Genomic DNA, 21592 nt, shown 5'->3' with positions numbered 1-21592 from the left:
ATAACCTGCTGTGCTGTCGCCCTCTATAACAGTCCTGTAGTTCCGCCGTATAACCCGTATCAGTTGTGCTGTTTTCTGCAGTGAGTTGTAGCAGCTGTGGGAATTTACAGTGAGACTCTCACAGGAAATGCCTGTGGTGTTACTGTAGATGTGTTTAAGGGTTTTGTGTAAAAAATACAGAGAATTTTTCTTGGGCCGTATCGGACTATACGTCGTTTAGAAATAATAATAACAATTCACCAGCACACGATTCCAATCCGAGGTGTAACTGGATAAACTTCTTTTTCCACGCCCGCAGTTTAAAACTACAACTCCCGTCGACCCCCGCGCTGCAGGACTCGTTGCTCGTCGTTTGGTGCAGTAGGGCAGTTAAGGGCGTAAAAGAGCCGCAGTGACGGTTGAATATGATAGCGTTGTGTGTGTGTTTGAGGTTTGTTTTTGTGTTTGTTTCTTAGAGAGTCGTCCTGTGTGAGAGAATGACACTCCTGAGCCCAGTGGGAGTTTCCAGGAAGGAGCCATATTGAAGGAGCTGAGCTGCACTGGGTTGGTCCAGCGCTACAGAGAGAGAGAGACATAGAGAGAGAGTGGGAGAGAGTGAGTGAGTGAGTGAGTGTGTGTGTGTGTGTGTGTGTGTGTGAGAGAGAGAGAGAGAGAGAGAGAGAGACGAGGGCAGCACCCAGTCAACACACACACACTGCTCATCATGGCTGCCACGGACGTAGACGTGTTTTCGGTGAGTAATGTATGAATTCGCTCCTTTTCCTAGTGAAATGCTGGTTTTGTACTCTTTACGGTGTTTCCCGCAAATTAGCACAGCTAGCCTGTTCGCCTCCGGGACTAACGTTAGCATGAGTCTACAAATACTGAGATTCACACAGCGCCGAATAAACGTGGGGATTTGTGGGACGTTTGTGGACTCCGTGTGATTTTTGGACCTATAAAGGATAAATCTCGCCCACAGCGTTGTGTTGCTGGACACTCCGCGTTTTAAGCCCTGCTACTTTCTGAGAGAGCTTCGTGTTGAGTTTGGTTTGGTTTGGTCGGTTGAATGAACAAATATCTCGCCTCCTTTCTGTTTGTCTCAGCAGACTTCTGGTGACTGTGGGACTCCTTCAACCACTAAGCTAGTTTTCCTCAGAATGCGTGATTGGAGTCTTAACTAAAGACTAAAATGTCCAAATAAAGCACCTGGTGAAGATGGCAGTGGCTTCAGCTCAGTATTAGCGTTAGGTGACCCTCTGTGTGCAGTAATAACAGCGAGAGGGCAGGAGCGCCGCTGAATTCAGAGGCCACTGATGGCAGGGATGGAGAACGAAGACACCAGAGATTAACAAAGGGTTATTAACTTTCAGTCTGTCAGGAAAAGGGGATCCTTGCTGTTGCTAAAAAAGGAGGGTGAGTGGCTCTGTGTGTGAAGGATAAGCAGATTATCAGCAAATCCTGCCTCTGGCTGTCACAGGAGCCACAGTGGAAGAAGAAGTGCATTACAGAAGTGCAGAACTCGTTTGAGGGTGATCTTAATAAATACAAGGCAGTTTAATGGCAGATGTTGGGAGTGGTTGTTACTTTTGCTGAGACTTTGAATGTATTTTTAAAGCTCAGAGAGAGAGAGAGAGAGAGAGATGTGATGGCTCCAGTAAGGTCCCATTGTGCTGCTCCTTTTGTGACCCCGGCAGTCAGTAAGTGATCACACAAATGAGCACTGTTTGTTTGTGACAGTTTGCCGGGACAGCTGACTTTGAGCTGTTTCCTTGGTTCCTCTGTACAGCCACAGACTAGAAACTGTCTCTCACAGCAGTCCAGGCTGCTCCTGCAAAAGGCCTTGCTGTAAACTATTCCTCCCAATAGGCATCAGCTGTGTTCAGCCTGTGTAACAGAAAGGGCAGGATAAGTGAGACCGTGTCTGTTACGTCTAGGGCTATCACGATTAATTGATTAACATTATTAAAATTGACCTTCTTGATGAATCAGTAATGACTTATTGGGAGTTTGCACAAAGATTTTAAAATCCTCTTGCTGGTGTGTCTTACAGTAAGAAACAACGAGCGAAGGACACACCCATTTATATTATTATTATTATTATATTATTTTTATTATTTACTTTTTTTTGTTTGGCTTTTCAGTTAGTATTCATAAATCTTTAAAAAGTTGTGTGTGTTATTGTTCACTTAAGTTCATTTTTACTTTGCTTAGCCTTTTTAAAAAATGAAGTTACTGTTATGTATGGGGAAGTGTTAGTGTGTCAGAGTTTGTGCTGCTATTAAAGGGGAATTCCTCTTATTTCTCAAATTTTCCGTAATTAAGTCATTACAATGTAAATAAAGTCATTACATTTTTTTTTAGGGCAAAATGGTCCGCTCTTGAGAAACTGGGTCAGAATTGTTCATAGCGGTGCTGCTTACATCCAAAGAGTTTAATGGCTAAAAAAAACTCATTCACAGGAAGTTGTTGCACAAAATGAATATGCAGCCTAATGCCAGAGACATCATGACAATAGTTACAGTAGTTTGTGCAGAAAATGTATTTTATGAGATGTTCGACTGCTTTAAACATCATCAACATTTAATACAAAACTCAGAAGATGTGTAGGTTCACTGGTGATTTTAGATAGTAACCTTACCTTAAGCCCTTAGAGAGTGTCTGTCCACTCAATGCCGCGGGGCAGTTATTTCCAGTCATACAAGACCAGGCTTTTATTTCTTTGAGCAGTAAGAGATTGAAAAACTCTCAACTGAAGGCCAAATTACCATTTCAAAACATCTTTGAAATCACTGTTAAAATCTGACAAATGTGGTGCTTGGCTCAGTAACTCTGTTTTTCTCTCTGTTGTTCTGGCTACTGCACTTGCACAGACCACCACAACTGAGCCAAAGTAGAAGGGGGGCTTTTCCCGCTTGTGGCTAAACCAGCAAGCCCTTTGGCTCTTTTTACCGAGGGACATTCCCCGTACACAGTCTACATGTTGAGTGTTACAAGCTTTCCCATTCATTCTCCAAGCAGTGACCCACCTCTTCCTTTATATCTCTGATAGTAAATAAAATGCTAGCATTTGCATTGTAGATATTGTCACCTTTGGTTTGACATCAAGCCACTCTGCATGACCTTGTTTACTTCTCAACGTTTGAATCATGGAGAACATTTTGCAGTAAGTCTCTGGAATTCCAATGAAAGATGTCTAAGATCACACAGTTCAAAGCAAGTGCTTTCTAATGCTGTCTTAGGTATTGGCAGAACACATGGTCGGGTGCTTTGGTGGTGGTAGATTTTGATTACAAATGCATGTGCTTTCGGTTTGAGTACGAATATTGATCAGCTGTATTGAACTGAGAGGGACCTATTTTTAATTCTGCTTATATAATGGGGCAAAAAATAGCTGAGAGCTATGTTTTGTGACTCAACGGTGCACATAGTGAGGCAGCTAATCTAATTCTCATGTTTCTTATGTAATATTTTAACATCGTTTTGCAACCATTTCTGCGTTTCTGCGCCAGTTGTTTTATTATATAAACAGACCTTGCACACAGGGAAGTGCTTTACACTTGCAGAAAGAAGACCAAAAGGTAGAAATAATTCAGCAAATATAAAATGGTAAGAAATGCTTATTCCGTTTGAGTACTATTATATAGTACATATAGTACATTATTCCATAATGATATATTAAAAAAACAGATTAAACATCTCTTTTTTTTCACCAGGTCTAAATGGGTGGCTTTAAGAGAAAATTAGATTATATAAGAAGACAGAAAAGAATGAGAGAATAAGAGAGGGAGGGGAAAAACAAGGTGTGAAAACATGTGTGCTTTTTCTAACACACGGTTTCACATGCTATAGATAGAATGGACGTGTACGGTTGACGTGACGATTTGGCATGTGTCCATGTTACATCATACTTGTGTAGTGGGCCTGAGGCCTTTGCTTTCATATTCACTATCATATTACATATATGAGTAGCCAGAGCAGTGGCGATGAGTCAACGTCCGTTCTACTCCAAATACATATTCCACAGCGTTCACATGCCTTCATCTTGTTGTGCTCACTGGACAAAAGCATGTCACATATCTGAAATCAGTAGTATTACACAAAGGCGTGATAATCCATTGTGACGTTTTTGATATTGCAGAGCAGAAGTGAACAGCATTCGTTGTGGAGAAGTCATTCTAATAATTAAGCCACCTAATGCAGCAAAATTTGCAAATGATCAGCGTCAATCAACAACTCACTCCAGCACTCCTGCTTCCATGCTCTAGTGTCATTAGTAAGTTGTCCAACTACATGTTTTTATTCTAGTTTTGTTTAAAATATTGAGAAACTCTACTCATGAATCCAGTATCGTGTGCTGAGTGTATCGTTACACCACTAGTATTAGAAGTTCAATACAGCATCAGAAATCATATAAGCAAGTTTGGGGTGCCTCACAACTCTGTATGGTTTTAAGCGATTGTGTGATGATTTGGGCGTGCATTTAGCACCATGCTAATTGTAGGTATTAAAAGTAATACCAGTACGTGTTAGCTATGTTAGCCTTGTAGTTTCAGCGTACAAGTAAAGAAGCTCCTTTAACCACATGAACTGAATGCATTTAAATCTGCCGCCAGAGGAGTTACGTCACATGCACGTCACAAAATTATTTGGGTAGTTTCATCACATAGAACTGTGGTTTCTGACTAATTCTGATAGTAGAGCATCCAGAAGAGTTAATTGAACGGATATCCAGTTTATCCAACTTTTGCATACATTTTCCAAAATTTCAAAATTTTGCGTAAATCTGTGAAGTTACATTTTAAGCAATGTCACTGATGTCAGGGCACTAACATTTTTCAGAAGTACTTGAGGGAAATCAGTATATTTTGTAATTGAGGCTGCCTCAGATGTGCTAACAGCTAGCTGGTATGGTGTTGGGTGCTAATGAAGACTCCTCTTCATCTTAGCTACGCTACGTTTTTTCTCCACATTGAGATGTGCTAAGATGTTAGTTGCTTAATGTCACTGAGCAGCGTAGTAAATTAATCATGTCCTTGGCAGCGCTTAGTAGTGTAATATACATCCTATATGAGAAGACGGTCACCGTTTACAGTCCTGTTAAAACATGAACTCTCTGAATTGTCATCCTGTTTAATGGCCTCCCATGATGAAGCACAAGAAATGCCCAAACAGTGATTTCACTATTTGAATGCTGTCAGTTTGAGTGGTTAACCGTGTACTGAAGTACCTGTGCACAGCTCTGTATAACTGGAGCCTCCTGTGTGCTGCCGTATTTTCTGTCAGTGTATAAAATCTGAGGGTCTTTTTCTTGTTGAATGCTCTGTGTGTTTTTTATCAATCAGAGAGAAAATCAGATTGATAAGTGCTTATTATTGATTTGTTTAATCAGTGTAATGATAAAGCACAGCTGATGTGTGACATGTATTCCTTTCCATGATCTCTGTATGTGTCATTTCACCTAAAATCAAATGCGGAGTGCAAGATGAATTTGTTGCTATTGTTGTTTGTGTTCACTGTTAACAGCTGTGTTGCATGAGAAATCGTGCCCACCCCACAACCTCTCCCAGCTTCACGGCTGTGTTGTGTGATGGCTAGTTCAGGGTTTGGAATAGTAACAGTACCTGCCGTACCGCGCTGCCTGGTGAAAAAACACCTTAAGTAGGGTTCTTAAGTATTGCTTGATGACAAAAATGGGTTTTTTTACAGTGGCATAAATTTGACCTTCATTGAGGTTTGGAAGCTGAACGTTTTTAACCAGTCCTGTTTATAACCAGTGCTGGTTATGTGATAAGTCATATAACCAGCACTGACCCCATATTACGATCCAGATGACAAAAGCTTAAAAACCTGTTTACCATAATTTAACACACAACTTTGGTTTATTGTAGTAGCTTGGTACCCCATGATTTAAAAATTTTTTTTTGGACTTCATGATTCTCTTTCTCTCTGAAGCCCAGCACGTGTGCCTGAATTAGCATCAGTGGGAGGAGAACGAGACGCCATAGGCTCAATTTAAAGACGTGTTGCTATCAGAGAATAGAAAAGAACCTTCATTATCCCAATCAGTATAACTGTTATTACCAGCTCTTCTGGCAGCTTCAAAGTGAGTCTCCAGACTGTAGGATCCATACACCTTGGTACAGTAACAAAGCCATATTATTACCAGCCTAATTAAGGATGTCTTTCAGTTCAAGGCTAGGATTAATCTGTAGCGGGTGGATACTTTAGGGTGGTTCCTAAGAGACAGATTAGGCTAAGCTTACTCCTGGACTCTACAGCTAACTGTTGAAAATCCCTTTCAGTATGACTAGCCTTTTACTGTGACTGGGCTTAGAGTTTATCTATGAGACCAGTCCCTTTATTAACCTTATATTTTGAAACATTAGTCGCTGTGAACTGGCCTTACTGCTGATTAGCTTTACCAGCCTATGATGAGCACCGGAAGGTGCAACCACTCAGATCTTGGTTTGTATGTGTCTTTGAGAAGGTTGGAAATATCACAGCATTATGTTAAATTGTATTGTATTAAATGACATCACACTGTTCTTTTCTAAGTATATCTGATGTTGTTAGTCCTATTTTAGAGGCAGAGTCAGAAACATGTGATACTAATACTGATACTTGTGACTTTATGTAGTGAAGGTGGACATGGAGATGGTTGGTGTGAAAGTAGAGGAGGCAATGGATAGGGCAAGATGGAGGCAGATGATCCGCTGTGGCGACCCCTAAAGGGAGCAGCCGACAGAAGAAGACAGACTGATACTTGTGACTTGGATACCAATTCCTGAACTATTTCTTTTCCAGTGCCTTTCAAGAATAAACAAAGTGGGTGTGGCTTAAAGACTGCAACAAATTGCAAACTAATTAAGAAGCAGTAATGTTTATAATATGCTTACAGAATGTAATTTAGACAACCAATCAGCTGTTCTGGTTTTTGCAACAAGTATGCTATAGGCTCACTGTCACTAACGGGGGAGCAGTATGACAGCATTTTATCATTATTACAATAAATTAAATACACTTTGCATCAGCATATCCTGGACATCATCAGTACTTAAAGATTACTGACCACCTGCATGTTTCATTAGGAAGTGAATATGATTAGGCCTGCTTAATTGGATGTAGCACAGCACAGTTTGTAAAACATTGAATAACAACATTTGAAAAAAATTCAGTATGGAAATGTGATGATAAATTATATGGATTTATTTTGGATACTGAGTAATATTGAAGTTGGAACCACAACAATTTTGAATTTCGATACCCAGATCAAGTCAGTACATTAGGATGTTATCTTAGTCATTTATGTTTGCCAGTTTTTCGATGTTTTTTATTTATTTTTTGCATTATGTTAGATTTTAGTTAAAAATTGTCAGAAGTAGCAGTAGAGTCAGAAGAAACAAATGGACATGTCCGTTCTCTGACATGAGTCACACACTAAAGCCTGAAAGAGTAATTTAAAAGTCAGGTTTTCAGGCCACATTATGCATCTTTACATATTAACGTATCACACACACACAGGCTCAAAAAGAAGGACTGGCTCAGTGTGGAGATTTTAAATGCAAAATCAGCCTTTATTTACTGATGAAGATAATACTAGATACTTCACTTACAGCAGAAGACACGTCCTTCACCAAGTTCTGACCGAGTTCTCTAAATTATCTTTAAATACACGTGTAATCATCAATCTTCCATTTGAGGAAGGGATTCAAAGCACAACGGATGTTACGAAATGTTTTTCCACACATTGCTTGCAATTACATATTTCCACCAGAGAGGTCTCCAAATCCCCAAATCTTACATAGTGTAGGCATAAATACTTATGTAAACCCTGAATTGAAGAAATCGTTATATTTTCTTAGCTGTTTCGTCTCCTGTTTCTTTCTGCTTTGCAGATGATTTCATTCTGTTAAATCTTGTTTGTAAACCTCTAAAACTTTGTAATGCATATATAAGTATCACAATGTTATATTTTTGCCATATGCTCTCCCTCATTTGAAATTGTGTGAGGGTGAGTAAAGCATAGATAAGTGTAATTATCATCTAGACCTGACTACTGCTGTTTTGCACTGATGCCACACTAGGTTCAAATCTGGACCATCTGCATTTTCCCCACATAACACCCCTCCTTCTCTATTAGCCTGGTTCTGCTGCCAGGACGTGAATCAGATACATTGCTATGAAGGGCTTGTCAGCTGTCTGAAAGAGGCGCACATGGTCAGGTGTGTGTGTGTGTGTGTGTGTGTGTGTGTGTGTGTGTGTGTGTGTGTGTGTGATGGGGGTGGAGAAAGAGCTGTTACGCTCCACCGGAGATTTCATATCCATCTGCTGTGATCACTCTCCATCCAAGTCTCAGGACAGTATCGCTCTGCCCCCAAGGGCTGTGCAAGAGTGTTAATGGTCCACACAGATTCGCCTGTCAAAATTACAGACATTCTGTCATTCTGTGTCGCAGGTGTGGCTAGAGAATTGTAAGTATTTCCCTATTGGTATTAAGTATTTTGGTATTTGCCTTATTTCAGTAGTGGGGTTTCTTTATGTTTATGTTTCCTTTTTAGTTTTTGTAAGCTTTGTCTTTTCCTAACAGTCTTGTGGATTCCTGACTTTCAGAGTTAGAGGTCACATCAGTTACTTAATGATGGACCTAATGTATAAAAATAGGGTAGTCTTAGCTAAAGGCTGAACACTGTCACACTCCCCCTATGATTTCAGTGTTGCCCCTTTTCTTTGAAAGACTGAAGCAAGATAAGTTAAAATATTAAAATAAGAACTATATTAAATAGAGTGCAGTTATATGAGCTTAATAATTCAGTCACAGTCAGATTTGTACAATTATCTGATTGTCATGTAATCAGTATCCTATGATTTTTTAGATTGGATTAAGGCCTAGAAATCCGATAAAGAGAGATGGATTTTAGCTCAGTATTTTTTTTCACTGCACGTATACACTCACGATTTCTTTAGGTTATCTTAGTCTGTGCATTTGTGAAAACAGCAAGCAGTGTTTAACACAGCACCTAATTAGATGGCAACAAAATATTTTTGGAGCAACGCTAAACCAACTACATTCTTGACGAAATAGAGAATTTATTATATATTCATAGTGACTTGATGTTTGAGTTTTTGCATTACATTTACATCACGTCTTCTTTAGTGAGTTCATTAACATGTTGCGAAACAGAAGTCTGATTTCTACTTTTAATACTCTGAACAAATTACTGAAGACATCTGATTTTCTGCAGTCATTATATTAAGCTTTGTTTAAACAAAGAAAATTAGCCAGATTCAGTTGCTGGTTCAGTGAGAGTTAGAGACAGAAATATCAGGCTAGCTAAATGGTTTATGGAGTTATGAATAGCTGTAAATTTACACAAATTTAAAAATATAAAAATATTTTAGTGAATCGCCAAGGCTGAACGAGATTTAGATTCACATATCATATAAGTTATTTCAATCTTGCAATGGTGTATGAACTTGGCTATCCTTTCTGTAAAGCAGCAAAACTTACTGTGGAAACACATCACTAAACAAAGGTTTTAAAGGTGATGCATTTCATAGGGTTCTCAGTATATTAGAATAACCACGTCCATCATTATTACACATCTCTTATTGCAGCTTTAAATATCAAATATTTCCAAAAGGAAACCTCCAACAGGATCAAATCGGGATTATTGCACCGTGATCCCAAGGTGTCAAATGAGTGTTCAGTCAAAGCCTAAACCTTTTGGGGCTTCAGAACTTAAGAGTGTTGGGTCAACCCTTGCTCCAGGGCCTAAAAGTTGTTCTCGACACCCTCCTCTGTTCCCATACTTTCTTTTGTCCTGAGTGACCATTTCAGGTGGCATTTCCCCATCCATGTAAGCCTGGTCTGAATATAGCAGTGCCTATGCTTTTCTCAGTATGGGGAGGAGGCTCCCTCTGTTGTCACCTCAGTTTTGTGAAAAAACACAGGGGGTTTTTGAGCCAATGTTTCTGTTGTGTTATCAGTTCTAGAGTTGTGCTTGCCTGAGCGTCATTACTCACTCTGCTGAGCCTGATGACATCAGCTAGCAAATATGCAGGGAGAAAAAGAGGGGGGGGAGGAAGCAGTTCTGACCTCAAGCTAGAGCTTCACATGGTTGTGGAAGGTCATGATGGGGGAGCATCTCATTAGTGCTTTTGCTCTCTACCTCCACTTCTACCAGCAGCAGCTGTTAAACCTGAGTGAAAAACCTTAAAATAAAAACATAGTATGAGCAAAATACTTGTCAGCTTTATTCAAAGCTCTAGCAAAGCTACAGAAGCAAACTTCAGACACCAAACATGTATAGGCTGATTGATTACATTTGAGATTTATGAGAAAACAGTGTAAATTAGATCTAAATGTGTTATGATGGCTTGCAGTCAGTTTGTGGTGATGGTCTTTGTTTTGCCAACAGCTTTTGCTTAGTCATTTTCTCTGTAGTACAGTCCCCCCGTGAACCTGCCATTAAGTTGGCCAGCGTTTGGCATTCATTTAGCACTAATGTAAGTTGTATCCAGAGGCTTTGTGGAAACGTTGTCTCTATACAATTGATTACATATGTGAGTGCAGGTCCCAGCTTGCTTGATTTCAGTGGAGCAGGTGGAGAGCCGAGCTAACGAAACCCAGCAAGGCTCTGTGATTTTATTTATTTATTTATTTATTTATTTTCTCTACAGTTTTGTTTTGTCTTTGCTATAGATTGATAAGCTCTTCCCTGTACTTCTGCAGCCTAAACACTATAATTTGTCTGACTCTCTTGCAGAATGAAGAAAAACGGAGCCTCAGTCTGGGCGGTCATGTTGGCTTTGACAGTCTGCCTGATCAGCTGGTCAGTAAATCGGTGACGCAGGGGTTCTGCTTCAACATCCTCTGTGTGGGTAAGCACCCGTTCGCTGCTCGTCTCATCCCTACAGTTAAAGGAAAGCCTCACAAGTTTATAGGTCAAAGTTTTCATACTGTCATAGTTATATGCTCCTGTGCCTGCTATGTAATCTGAGAGTGAGCGACAAACATAGCCCTGTAATTATATATGCTGTCTTTGCACACATAATTGTTAACATGATGGAAGTATATTAGGCCAGACTGCTGCCTAAATATGGCCCAGTGCACTACCATCGTGAGACAAATGAGTCAGCATGTTGAAACTCAGGAGGAAAAGCCCAGTAATCAACTTAATCTTCACAAATCACTAAAAAATGTGTAAATTTTTACTTTAAGGCTCATGAATTCTGATTTTTAAGACTCAGACATACCTACTAACCCAGATAATGAACTTTTGAGTTGCATTTGGTGTGCCTGTGCTGGAACCCTACCACACTTTGTTGGACTAAAGCCCTCCAAAACTGAAGCTGGGCACTGAACTATACCTCAGAGAGAACTGAAATTCATCTGTGCAACCTTTTCTCTTCCTTTGTTGTGTAGGGGAGACGGGAATTGGCAAATCTACACTGATGAACACACTGTTCAATACAACGTTTGAGAATGAAGAGGCCAGTCACTACCAGAACGGTGTGTACCTGCGACCGAGAACGTATGACCTACAAGAGAGCAATGTCCACCTTAAACTGACCATAGTTGATACTGTGGGCTTCGGGGACCAGATCAACAAAGAGGAGAGGTGAGAATAGACTTTCTTGCAAAACTCGATGCTGTAGGGCAGCAGCTAAGGATATTATTTGGTCAATTTTTGTATTTACTAAAGCCTGATCAAGAAATTGAAATAGTTTTATTGGTATCTGTGAAAACAGTGTTGATTATATGCAGATATCTACAAAGTGTTTTGGTTTTTTTTTGTTTTTTTTTGGTTTTGTTTTTTTGGTCTCAGAATTACCATGAACATTAGTTCATGCACCACCTAAGAGTGTCTAAGAGTTCCAGAGTTGAGGCAGTCATCAACTGCAAAGGATTTGCCACAAAGTATTAAAAATGACAATTTATGATGGTTGTAATTCTTACACTGTTCACCTGATTTGGGAATAGGCTCAAATTAAAGAGAGAGGACTTCATTTTGAGCTCATATTCATTATTTAACTTCCACTCTGATATGCTGTGGTGGACAGTTAAAATATCAATGACTTTGCCAACGTCCAAATGTTCATCAAGTGCCTGTGTGCCATTATCTTTATACTGAAAAATGTTAAGAAGACGTTTTAGTGACAAAAACTACTGGAAGCAAGAATGTATGCTCATATGTTAATATTAGACAAAGTGTCACAGTCTTTACTTTGTTACTGGTTTAGTTTAGGCAAACTTTGCCTTTTGCTTAAAGACCTGCATAAATCTTTTCTGTTAAGAGGCTGAAATATTGTGTGGAATGCAACCCTGTCAGAGACACAACTGGGAAAAACTCCCTCCAATTTCAGTTTAATAGGAGTTTTCATTAAGGAGAGAGAGACTGGGGGAGGAGGGCAGTAGAGAGAGGAAATTCTTGGTTTGAACTACAGCTGTGGGAATGCATGTCTGACTGACCCTGTGAGTGAAGGAGTCAAAGAGCAAGAGAAAGAAGGAAAGAGCGAGACATGGGGAGAGAGGGAGCCAGAGGGAGGTTGATGCAGCACCGAATGCCACCAGAAGTCGCATTGTGCGGGGGTGGGGAACGTGTCCAGCAGAGATGCAGCCAGAAGGCTTTGAAAGTTCACAAGAGATGCATGCTGGGAAAATGCCCTGGAGAAGTGAAGGGAAAGGTCAAGCATCGTAAACAGTGCTGGCAGGACTGGGTGTAGCTAGAGATCTCTCTCGGATATGGGGAACTTGTGTTAATCACAGTGAATGTAAGTTTGCAAAGTAAGACACATTTTCAGTCTGTGATGTTAAACATCATTTTCTTCCCCAATAAAAGTGTAAAGTGTTGCATATAAGCTGTAGGTAATCAGTAAATGTAAAAAGTTTTTTCCTCTCTTATTTTCGTCTTTACAGTTATAAACCCATCGTGGATTACATCGACACACAGTTTGAAAACTATTTACAGGAAGAGCTAAAAATCAAGCGCTCGCTTTTCAACTACCACGACACGAGAATCCACATCTGCCTCTACTTCATCGCTCCCACTGGCCACTCGCTCAAATCCCTAGACTTAGTCACAATGAAGAAGCTGGATAGCAAGGTAAGCATGAATGATGCACAGCTTTGTTTTTCAGTAGATTTAATGACTTTCAGTTTATACTGTTAGTAAGAGAAGCCTAAAGACTGAAGAGAAAACAGGACATTCTGGAGAAACGCTGTTCATGCGGTCACCAGGAGCTGGGACTGACTTGACAACAGTAAATAATAATGATGAAGTAGAAAGGGAATGTTTGTGAATGAACTTTAAGTTTGCCTGATAAATCCAGCCAATGATGCTTCAGAATTCAAAGTAGTTGCAGAACACTGTTGATTGCTTTTGCTGACAAAATTGGGTTTATACAGTCATTTTAAGTAGTTGCTGTGTTGTCACTACATGGCTCTTATGGTATTCCAGCTTGTTGTTAGGGCTTTGCTTGGTGATTGTTCATTGTTGCTAAGGTGTTGCTAGCATACTTGAGTGTCCAAGAACATTTGGCTACAGAGTGAATGCTGACTGTGGTAGGAGAAGAGGTCGAGGTACAGTGGGCGAAAAAAGTATTTAGTCAGTCACCAACTGTACAAGTTCTCCCACTTAAAAAGATGATTGAGGCCTGTAATTGACATCATAGGTAGACCTCAAATATGAGAGACAAAACGAGGAAAAAAAATTCAGAATATCACATTGTCTGATTTTTAAAGAATTTATTTGCAAATAATGGTGGAAAATAAGTATTTGGTCAATAACAAAAGTTCATCTCAATGCTTATATATGTTATATATTCTTTGTTGGCAAAGACAGAGGTCAAACATTTTCTGTAAGTCTTTACAAGGTTGGCACACACCGCTGCTGGTAGGTTGGCCCATTTCTCCATGCAGATCTCCTGTAGAGCAGTGATGTTTTGGGGCTGTCAGCGGGCAACACAGACTTTCAACTCCCTCCAAAGGTTTTCTATGGGGTTGAGATCTGGAGACTGGCTAGGCCACTCCAGGACCTTGAAATGCTTCTTACGAAGCCACTCCTTTGTTGCCCTGGCAGTGTGACTGGGATCATTGTCATGCTGAAAGACCCAGCCACGTTTCGTCTTCAATTCCCTTGCTGATGGAAGGAGGTTTGCACTCAAAATCTCACAATTCATGGCCCCATTCATTCTTTCATATACACAGACCAGTCGTCCTGGTCCCTTTGCAGAGAAACAGCCCCAAAGCATGATGTTCGCACCCCCATCCTTCACAGTTGGTATGGTGTTCTTTGGATGCAACTCACCATTCACGCTCCTCCAAACACGACGAGTTGTGTTTGTACCAAACAGCTCTACTTTGGTTTCATCTGACCATATGACATCTCCCAATACTCCCAAATGCTCTCTAGCAAACTTCAGATGCGCCTGGATATGTACTGGCTTAAGTAGGGGGACACGTCTGGCACTGCAAGATCTGAGTCCCTGGCGGCGTAGTGTGTTACTGACAGTAGCCTTTGTAACGTTGGTCCCAGCTCTCTGCAGGTCATTCACTAGGTCGCCCCGTGTGGTTCTGGGATTTCTGCTCACTGTTCTTGTGATCATTTTGACCCTACGGGCTGAGATCTTGCGTGGAGCCCCTGATCGAGGGAGATTAGCAGTGGTCTTGTAGGTCTTCCATTTTCTGATTATTGCTCCCACAGTAGATTTCTTCACACCAAGCTGCTTGCCTATTGCAGATTCAGTCTTTCCAGCCTGGTGCAGGTCTACAATCTTGTTTCTGGTGTCCTTCGACAGCTCTTTGGTCTTCACCATAGTGGAGTTTAGAGTGTGACTGTTTGAGGTTGTGGGCAGGTGTCTTTTATACAGATAACGAGGTCAAACAGGTGCCATTAATACATGTAATGAGTGGAGGACAGAGGAGCCTTTTAAAGAAGAAGTAACAGCCAGAAATCTTGCTTGTTTTTAGGTGACCAAATACTTATTTTCCACCATTATTTGCAAATAAATTCTTTAAAAATTAGACAAAGTGTTTTTCTGAATTTTTTTTCCTCGTATTGTCTCTCATAGTTGAGGTCTACCTATGATGTCAATTACAGGCCTCTCATCTTTTTAAGTGGGAGAACTTGCACAATTGGTGACTGACTAAATACTTTTTTCCCCCACTGTATAAGTATGATCTATAAGTGGAATAAGTTTCCACATATTGAGCATTCCTCTATTCATTCCAATGAAAAAAAGTGTTTGAACGAATGCCATATGAACTCATTAAGGCAAGTCATTAAAAAAGCACTAGCAGTCTATTCAGGTGTAGACTCTATAGTCCTACATAGGTTTATGGTTCTTACTCGAAAACTGACAGGTTAGTAGTGTTTTTGACTGCAGAATAGAAATAGAAAGAAGACAACGGAGAAAAGTAAGGTTTTTTTTTCTTTTTCAACTTTGTTCTTACAAACCAGGCTAATGTAGCAGACAGTGAATTAATCTCACAAGCCAGACTTCTCACTGTCAGTGGAAAGTCTGGTAAATTTTGTTTACTTAGCATTTGGTGCTTAGTGTTGCTAAGAACCATCGACTATGACAAGAGGAGGACATTAGACTGACAAATAAAATTCCTGAATAGCTTCTAAAAATGTGTGATTCACAATTAGAAATATCTATATTTTGCTCTGAAAGGCAAATCATTGTCACACTGAAGAAAAGACAACTGCCGGCCAGCGTTTAGCTTGATAAACAAAAATTTCTTTTGTGTCTAATGAAAACAAACTTGCGAAAGTGTGTGCACACGGATGTGTGTTTACCTAGACATAGTGCAGTATCATACATAGAGCATCTGATATCTGTGGTATGTTAACCTCTATTCTCACTTTCATGAAGCACGTTTCATCAGTGCGACAGTAAATGCACTTTTCCAAGGCAGTTGCCTGTCATGTCAGAGGTATAGATAAACACTGGATTAAAAAGTTTTTTGAAACATGACGCATCACATAAACATAAAGCATCATTTAAAAAAGTTATTCAAGAGTTTTCTTTGAAGCGATCAAGTGAGATGTCCACTTGAAAGTGTGCTTTCCGCAGGTATGTTTATGTAGCCCTGTTTTAAGGTCTGTATCTAACCCTAACCCTAACCCTATTTTGCATGTCGGTCAGATGGCCCAGTTCTTGGCCACATTAAGCTATGGAATGCACCAGAGTCTCTGATGTTGAGTAGAAGTCTGGCTTGCGAGACTAATCGGAGTGACAAAATCAAAATAATTGTGGCCAGCTTAGTTTATGGTATACATAAGACCACGCACACTGGACATGCTGCGTCACGCCACACATCATCATGAAGCATCACATAGCAACAGCTATAAAATGCAAACAGTAAGAGCACCGATAACCGTCAAGTGGCACAAGACCTAAGCCTACAGGAAATGTATTACTTTTTGCCCCATTGACTTGGAATAGGCCCATGTTATCTCTTCATATATATGATATTTATTTATTCCATCAGTCCTTAATTTTGCTTTGCTAGGTTTGGAGCGGTCACAGTTACCCAATTACGCTCTATTAAAAATTTAAATTTAGGTTTAAAGGACACACCCATTGATATGAATTTTTTGCTATATTTTTTTTTCAGTCTTTTTAAAATCTTGTTCGTTTTTTGCAATTAGGTCAGACTTTTTGCAAGGCTGTTCTTAGTTTATTGTCCCTTTTGAAACCCAGATTACTCAATCATTAAAAGAATCAGTTCTCAATTTCTAATATAATCAATAATGACACCTACAAGATAAGTACAGTAATAAAATTCTTTACACTTTTCATGTTAGTGAGTACACTGTTGTCATTGTTAAGGCCTCAGCAATGGGCTGAATAGTCTGATATTGGCTGAAATATTGATCAGCAAGCAATGGAAAATCAGTGGCTTCCTCTAGCCTGCGCTGTGGAAAAGAGAGCAGATCAATTTTTCATTTCCTCAGTCTGTGAAAGAGGGAGTGTCAAAACGAAAGAGTGAGTGAGAATGAGAAATAAAGCAGTGTAGTTGTGGAATTCTGGCTTGACTGGAGTCTTTTGAGGTTACATTCTGCACAGATGGTCCTGTGACGATCAGCTAGTGGCTATCGGCCAGACCAGCCTCTCTAGATCACATATCTCTTGGGTCCTCCATGCTTATGTGGTCTGAAAAGGCCTTCAAACAGGAAATGCTTGATGAATAAACATTGCTCTATCGCGACATAATCGCTCATGCAGAGCTGCCTTCCATGCAGGTTTGAGTCACCCAGTAGCGCTGATTAGACCTACTTACTTTCATTACAGAAAATGAAAGGAATTGTGTGGGGAGGCAGTTTTCTATGGCAGTTACAGCTATAATATAGTTTGATGTTGATGTGCTCAGCTGTTTATGTGGGTTTATGGGTGGGAGTAGAGGTGCAGGAAAAAATCCATTCTTAGATGCATTGCGATGTGGCTGTGAACGATTCTGAATCGATTCACAGATGTCAAAAATCGATTTTCAAAATTTTAATTTATAACTTAACCCTTATAGGGTCCTTGTTTTTTTGTTACATAGAGAGTCCTGCTGGGTCTGGTGGACCCAATGCATTTTGGGGCTTTTAATTTAACATAATCGATTATCTTATTTTAATATACTCAGCAGATGTTTACTTTATCCCAATTGCAAGTAATATAAACAACACATGGGTTAAATTTGTGGCGTTTACCTTTGTTAAATCACATTTATGAATAGAAATGCCACTCGTTTTGGTTAATTTTTTTAGTTTAAAATGTAACATAAGGACATGCATCATAAAACAGGCATAACAGAAAAAAATAAAAACAAGAAATGAACAAATGAAACATGTTTTTCCAAAAGTAAAATGGATTTTTTTTTATTTGACCTGCTCAGGTCAGTTAAGCCCCACTGAACACATTAACCCCATTGAATGTGGCCATTTTTATACCATCCACTATACCACACATGAAGGGCAGAGTTTCACTGTGTGTGTGTTGCATATGTATTTCTTGCACTGGGTGCATGTATATTGTGTTTTTCTGTCCACCTTTCTTTGGTATATATGATACCAGGGTCGTGTCAGCCGTGTACACAAACTTTGATGACTGGACAGGCCTGTCCTCTGTTTTCAGGAGCTGGGGAGGGAGCTCAGACCTGCCTTTGCGTACTGTTCCCACCATAGTCAGCTTCCGCTTTAACAGCTCTTGTCCTAGCTGATGTGATGTGAAAAAATTGTGACATGTGATGTTGTGTCCAGAAAGTCCCTGAGCCATATTGAGGACCACTCTCATTACTTGATTTTTCTCAGGGGCTCCTCCATTGCATTTCCCTGTGTAGACCTGCAAGTTCCACACATAAGATGAAGCAGCGTCACAGGCAGCCCACATCTTTATACCATACTTGGCTGGTTTAGATGGGATATACTGCCGGAAAGGGCATCGACCCCGAAATGGCATCAGCTGCTCATCAACTGTGACGTTGAGCCCAGGGTTGTAAAACAGGGGGAGACAGGCCACCCACTTGTCCCACACTGTTCTGATGGCAGCTAGCTTGTCTCTCTGCTGTCGAGCTGGTCTATCATCATGGTCATCAAAACGGATGGTCCTGGAAATTATTTTGTAAGTTTTCAGAGACGTCGTTGTCCGGAAAAGTTCTCTGTCAGTTTCTTCATGCCATAGGGATTCTGTGGCCTCCCCTTTGGACCTGAAAACACCAGCAAGGATAAGAACCCCAAAGTAAGCATCCAAATCGGTTTCATCCACAAACTTCTACCTATCTCCAAAGACCCTGCTTGGCTGGTCCTGTGGCTAGCTTCTCATGTGCTGGTCCTGTGGCTAGCTTCTCATGTGCTGGTCCTGTGGCTAGCTTCTCATGGGCTGGTCCTGGGGCTAGCTGCTGGCGGGCTGGTCCTGTGGTTTGCTTGCGTTTTGGAGCTGGCTGATAGGCTGGTCCTATGGCTGGCTGCTCACATAGTCCTGGATGCTGATGGGCTGGTCCTGAGGCTCTTTTATGCTTTGTAGCTGACTGATGCTGATCCTTCTCTTCAAACTCGGTCAGACTCTGAATTTTCAGAAATGTGATCTTCATATTCCGAAACTTCTTCCTCTGCATCACTATGAGAACCCTCTGTCTCCTCCAATATCAGCTGTAAGGCACTCTGAACAGTGAATCGCTTTGCCATCTTGATCCTTTATGGTATAGAACCATGCTGACAGAGCTGTTTATAGTGTTAGATCCACAAGACTGATTCCCACGAGACAGAAGGTGAAATGTGTGGGAATGTGGGTGCTGGCAATGATGGTGCTCTTAACTTTGCAACAATGTTGCAAACTTGTGCGGGAACAGTGGGTGCACACTGTGGGTGCTCATCCATTCACATACCCCCACACACACAGAGAGAACCTATGATTTCCACACTTTCGGTAGCCCCGGGTCCAGAGGACCCGAAGACCCTGTATGTAATATAAATGTGAAGGGGGGGTATATGGGGGGGGGGTCATTGAAAATGTTTTCTGATTTATGTTCTGTACAGAAAATGAGCCAAGGCCAGTGAATCTTGAAAAAATAATTATTTGTAATATTTTTATTGAGCGAAAAACTGGAAACGGGTCCCACAGACCCGAAGACCCTATGAGGGTTAATGTTCATGGAATTTGGAAGTGGGTAAGTGTAGCGCCCGGACAGTTTGTGGCAGCACATAACAAAAACACAACTGGTTGAGCAAGAAATTCGACTGGCTCCCTCTGCAATAAAAGCTAGTTTAGGTCACAAACCAGATGTTTTTCAGAAGAGCCATTTTGTCCTTTCAACAAAAATCAGACCACCTTGGGAGCCACAACATTTATTGCCCAGTAGGTCTCAGTGTGTGCTGATGTCCTAGTATAGGCTAAACTATATAAACGAAAACACAGATTTACTTTGCTCTGCTTTAAGTTTTAGCTCAGCTAACCTCTAGAGGCTTACCTCCCATCTCCTCCCAGAAAACCTTTCCTCAGAAGTAGAGCAGCTTATTGTAAAATGTCTCTCATCGTTCAGCTGTTATGAGGGTGAAGTCACTTCTTATTCTCCAGCTTCTTGTAAATGCGGCACCATTTAAGGTGGAACAGGGAAAATTCAAAAGAGAAGCGACTTCAGCTTCACAACTTTTTAGTGTTTGACAGTCTCTCTTTGCAGATTTAACATTCTGGGAAACCAACTAAGATGCTTATAAATGCGAATAAGTCTCCAAATGTTCATCTTAGCTAAATCTCCCACTGCCTTTTCGTTCGTTGCTCGCCAGGAGAGACTGCGTTGCTGTGACCTGCAGTCTGCACGGCAGTTTGTTGAGAAACAGGGCTTGCGCACTAGGTTACAGGTCCCATCTTGTAGATATTTTACTGACCAAATCCGGAGTTATAAAATCACTAAAGAAAGCAGGCGGGACAGCTGTAACGTGGATCTTATTTCACTGTAACTGCGCATTTTAACGCAGATGAGTGGCAGCAGCATCTAATGTAGTGAATGAGAGCCTTCCCGTTGACTTGTCACATCACTTCCATTTGTTTTATTAATAAAAGAAAGTCAATACATTTATAGATCATTACAAATACTTTGCTTTAAAAGTACCAAGTCGTCACACACTGAGAAAAAAGAGACCCTGTATAGAAAAAAAGATGCATCAAGATGCATCGATAATCGTTTTCTAATCACATCGCAGCCCTCTGAATCGTAATCGACTCGTGAGGTGCCAAGAGATTCCCACCCCTAGGTGGGAGTGACTCTTTACCTTCCAAAACAACTTGCAACAAGGGGTAGCAGTCAGAGGCTCAGCAATGTATGATATGAGCTATTGTGAAGATTAATGCACGATTGTTTCCATTGCAAGCTTTGGTAGTTTTGAGGGATGTTAATTTTTGTTGTATCATGTTCAAATGTAGTCCTTTTCACAGTAATTCATGCCTTCCATTTTCCTTAAAAAATGTAAGATTTAGAAAATAAAAGATTAAAAAAAAAATTATTTAAAGCTGCTTTTATTCAGAGTGATTTACAACTATACAGTTGTATGCAAAAGATTGGGCATATGTTAAACTCAGCAAACAAATAGAAATTTACAGAAAATGTCCTTGTTATAAGTTATAAATAAGCTTGTTCCTTGTTAAGATGTGTTCAGTTATTTTCAAAACATGTTATTTGACCAGGAGTGTTTATAAACATGATCTGTATGTACATAAGGGGAAATTGGGGGTGTCAATTGCAAATGATATGGGAATAAGCTACTAGTGTATGGCAGCTGATTCATCAATTGTGCTGAAATCGCCATTTGTTTAATCTGTGTGCAACGGTTTCCTAAATGAGACTAGGAGTAGTTTGTACGTTATTTATGGCATCAAATCTGCTTTTGTTTCTACACAACTTTGATGAATGAGGGCTAAAAAAATACCACCGATACTCTGGTCTTATCCCAAATATTATGAACGCTATCTTGTATTTATTTTTTTCCCTCTTACCCCTTACTGTAAATGACTAACAAGCAATAAGTTCTTATAGTGTATAAAAAGCAGTGTCTGGCGTTATTATTGCAGTTTCTTCTCAGTTCACCTAAAAAGTACTTTTTGGTTTAGTGTTTACTCACTC

At 40.3% G+C, this 21592-nt stretch overlaps 1 protein-coding gene across 3 annotated transcripts in view; it reads left to right on the top strand.

The window, feature by feature from the left end:
* Nucleotides 1–582: 582 nt before the first annotated feature.
* Nucleotides 583–21592, top strand: part of sept8a (septin 8a) — a 45019-nt gene continuing 24009 nt past the window's right edge. For all 3 annotated transcript variants that reach the window (XM_037545832.1, XM_017701136.2, XM_017701137.2), the window contains exons 1-4: nucleotides 583–733; nucleotides 10749–10863; nucleotides 11408–11603; nucleotides 12902–13088. In XM_037545832.1, coding sequence (XP_037401729.1) covers nucleotides 704–733; nucleotides 10749–10863; nucleotides 11408–11603; nucleotides 12902–13088 — 528 coding nt within the window. In that variant the 5' untranslated portion in view covers nucleotides 583–703. The remainder of the gene's footprint in view (nucleotides 734–10748; nucleotides 10864–11407; nucleotides 11604–12901; nucleotides 13089–21592) is intronic.

Source organism: Pygocentrus nattereri, chromosome 16, assembly GCF_015220715.1.
Source record: "Pygocentrus nattereri isolate fPygNat1 chromosome 16, fPygNat1.pri, whole genome shotgun sequence".
Lineage (NCBI taxonomy): Eukaryota > Metazoa > Chordata > Actinopteri > Characiformes > Serrasalmidae > Pygocentrus > Pygocentrus nattereri.
This window is presented reverse-complemented; position numbering and strand designations above follow the sequence as displayed.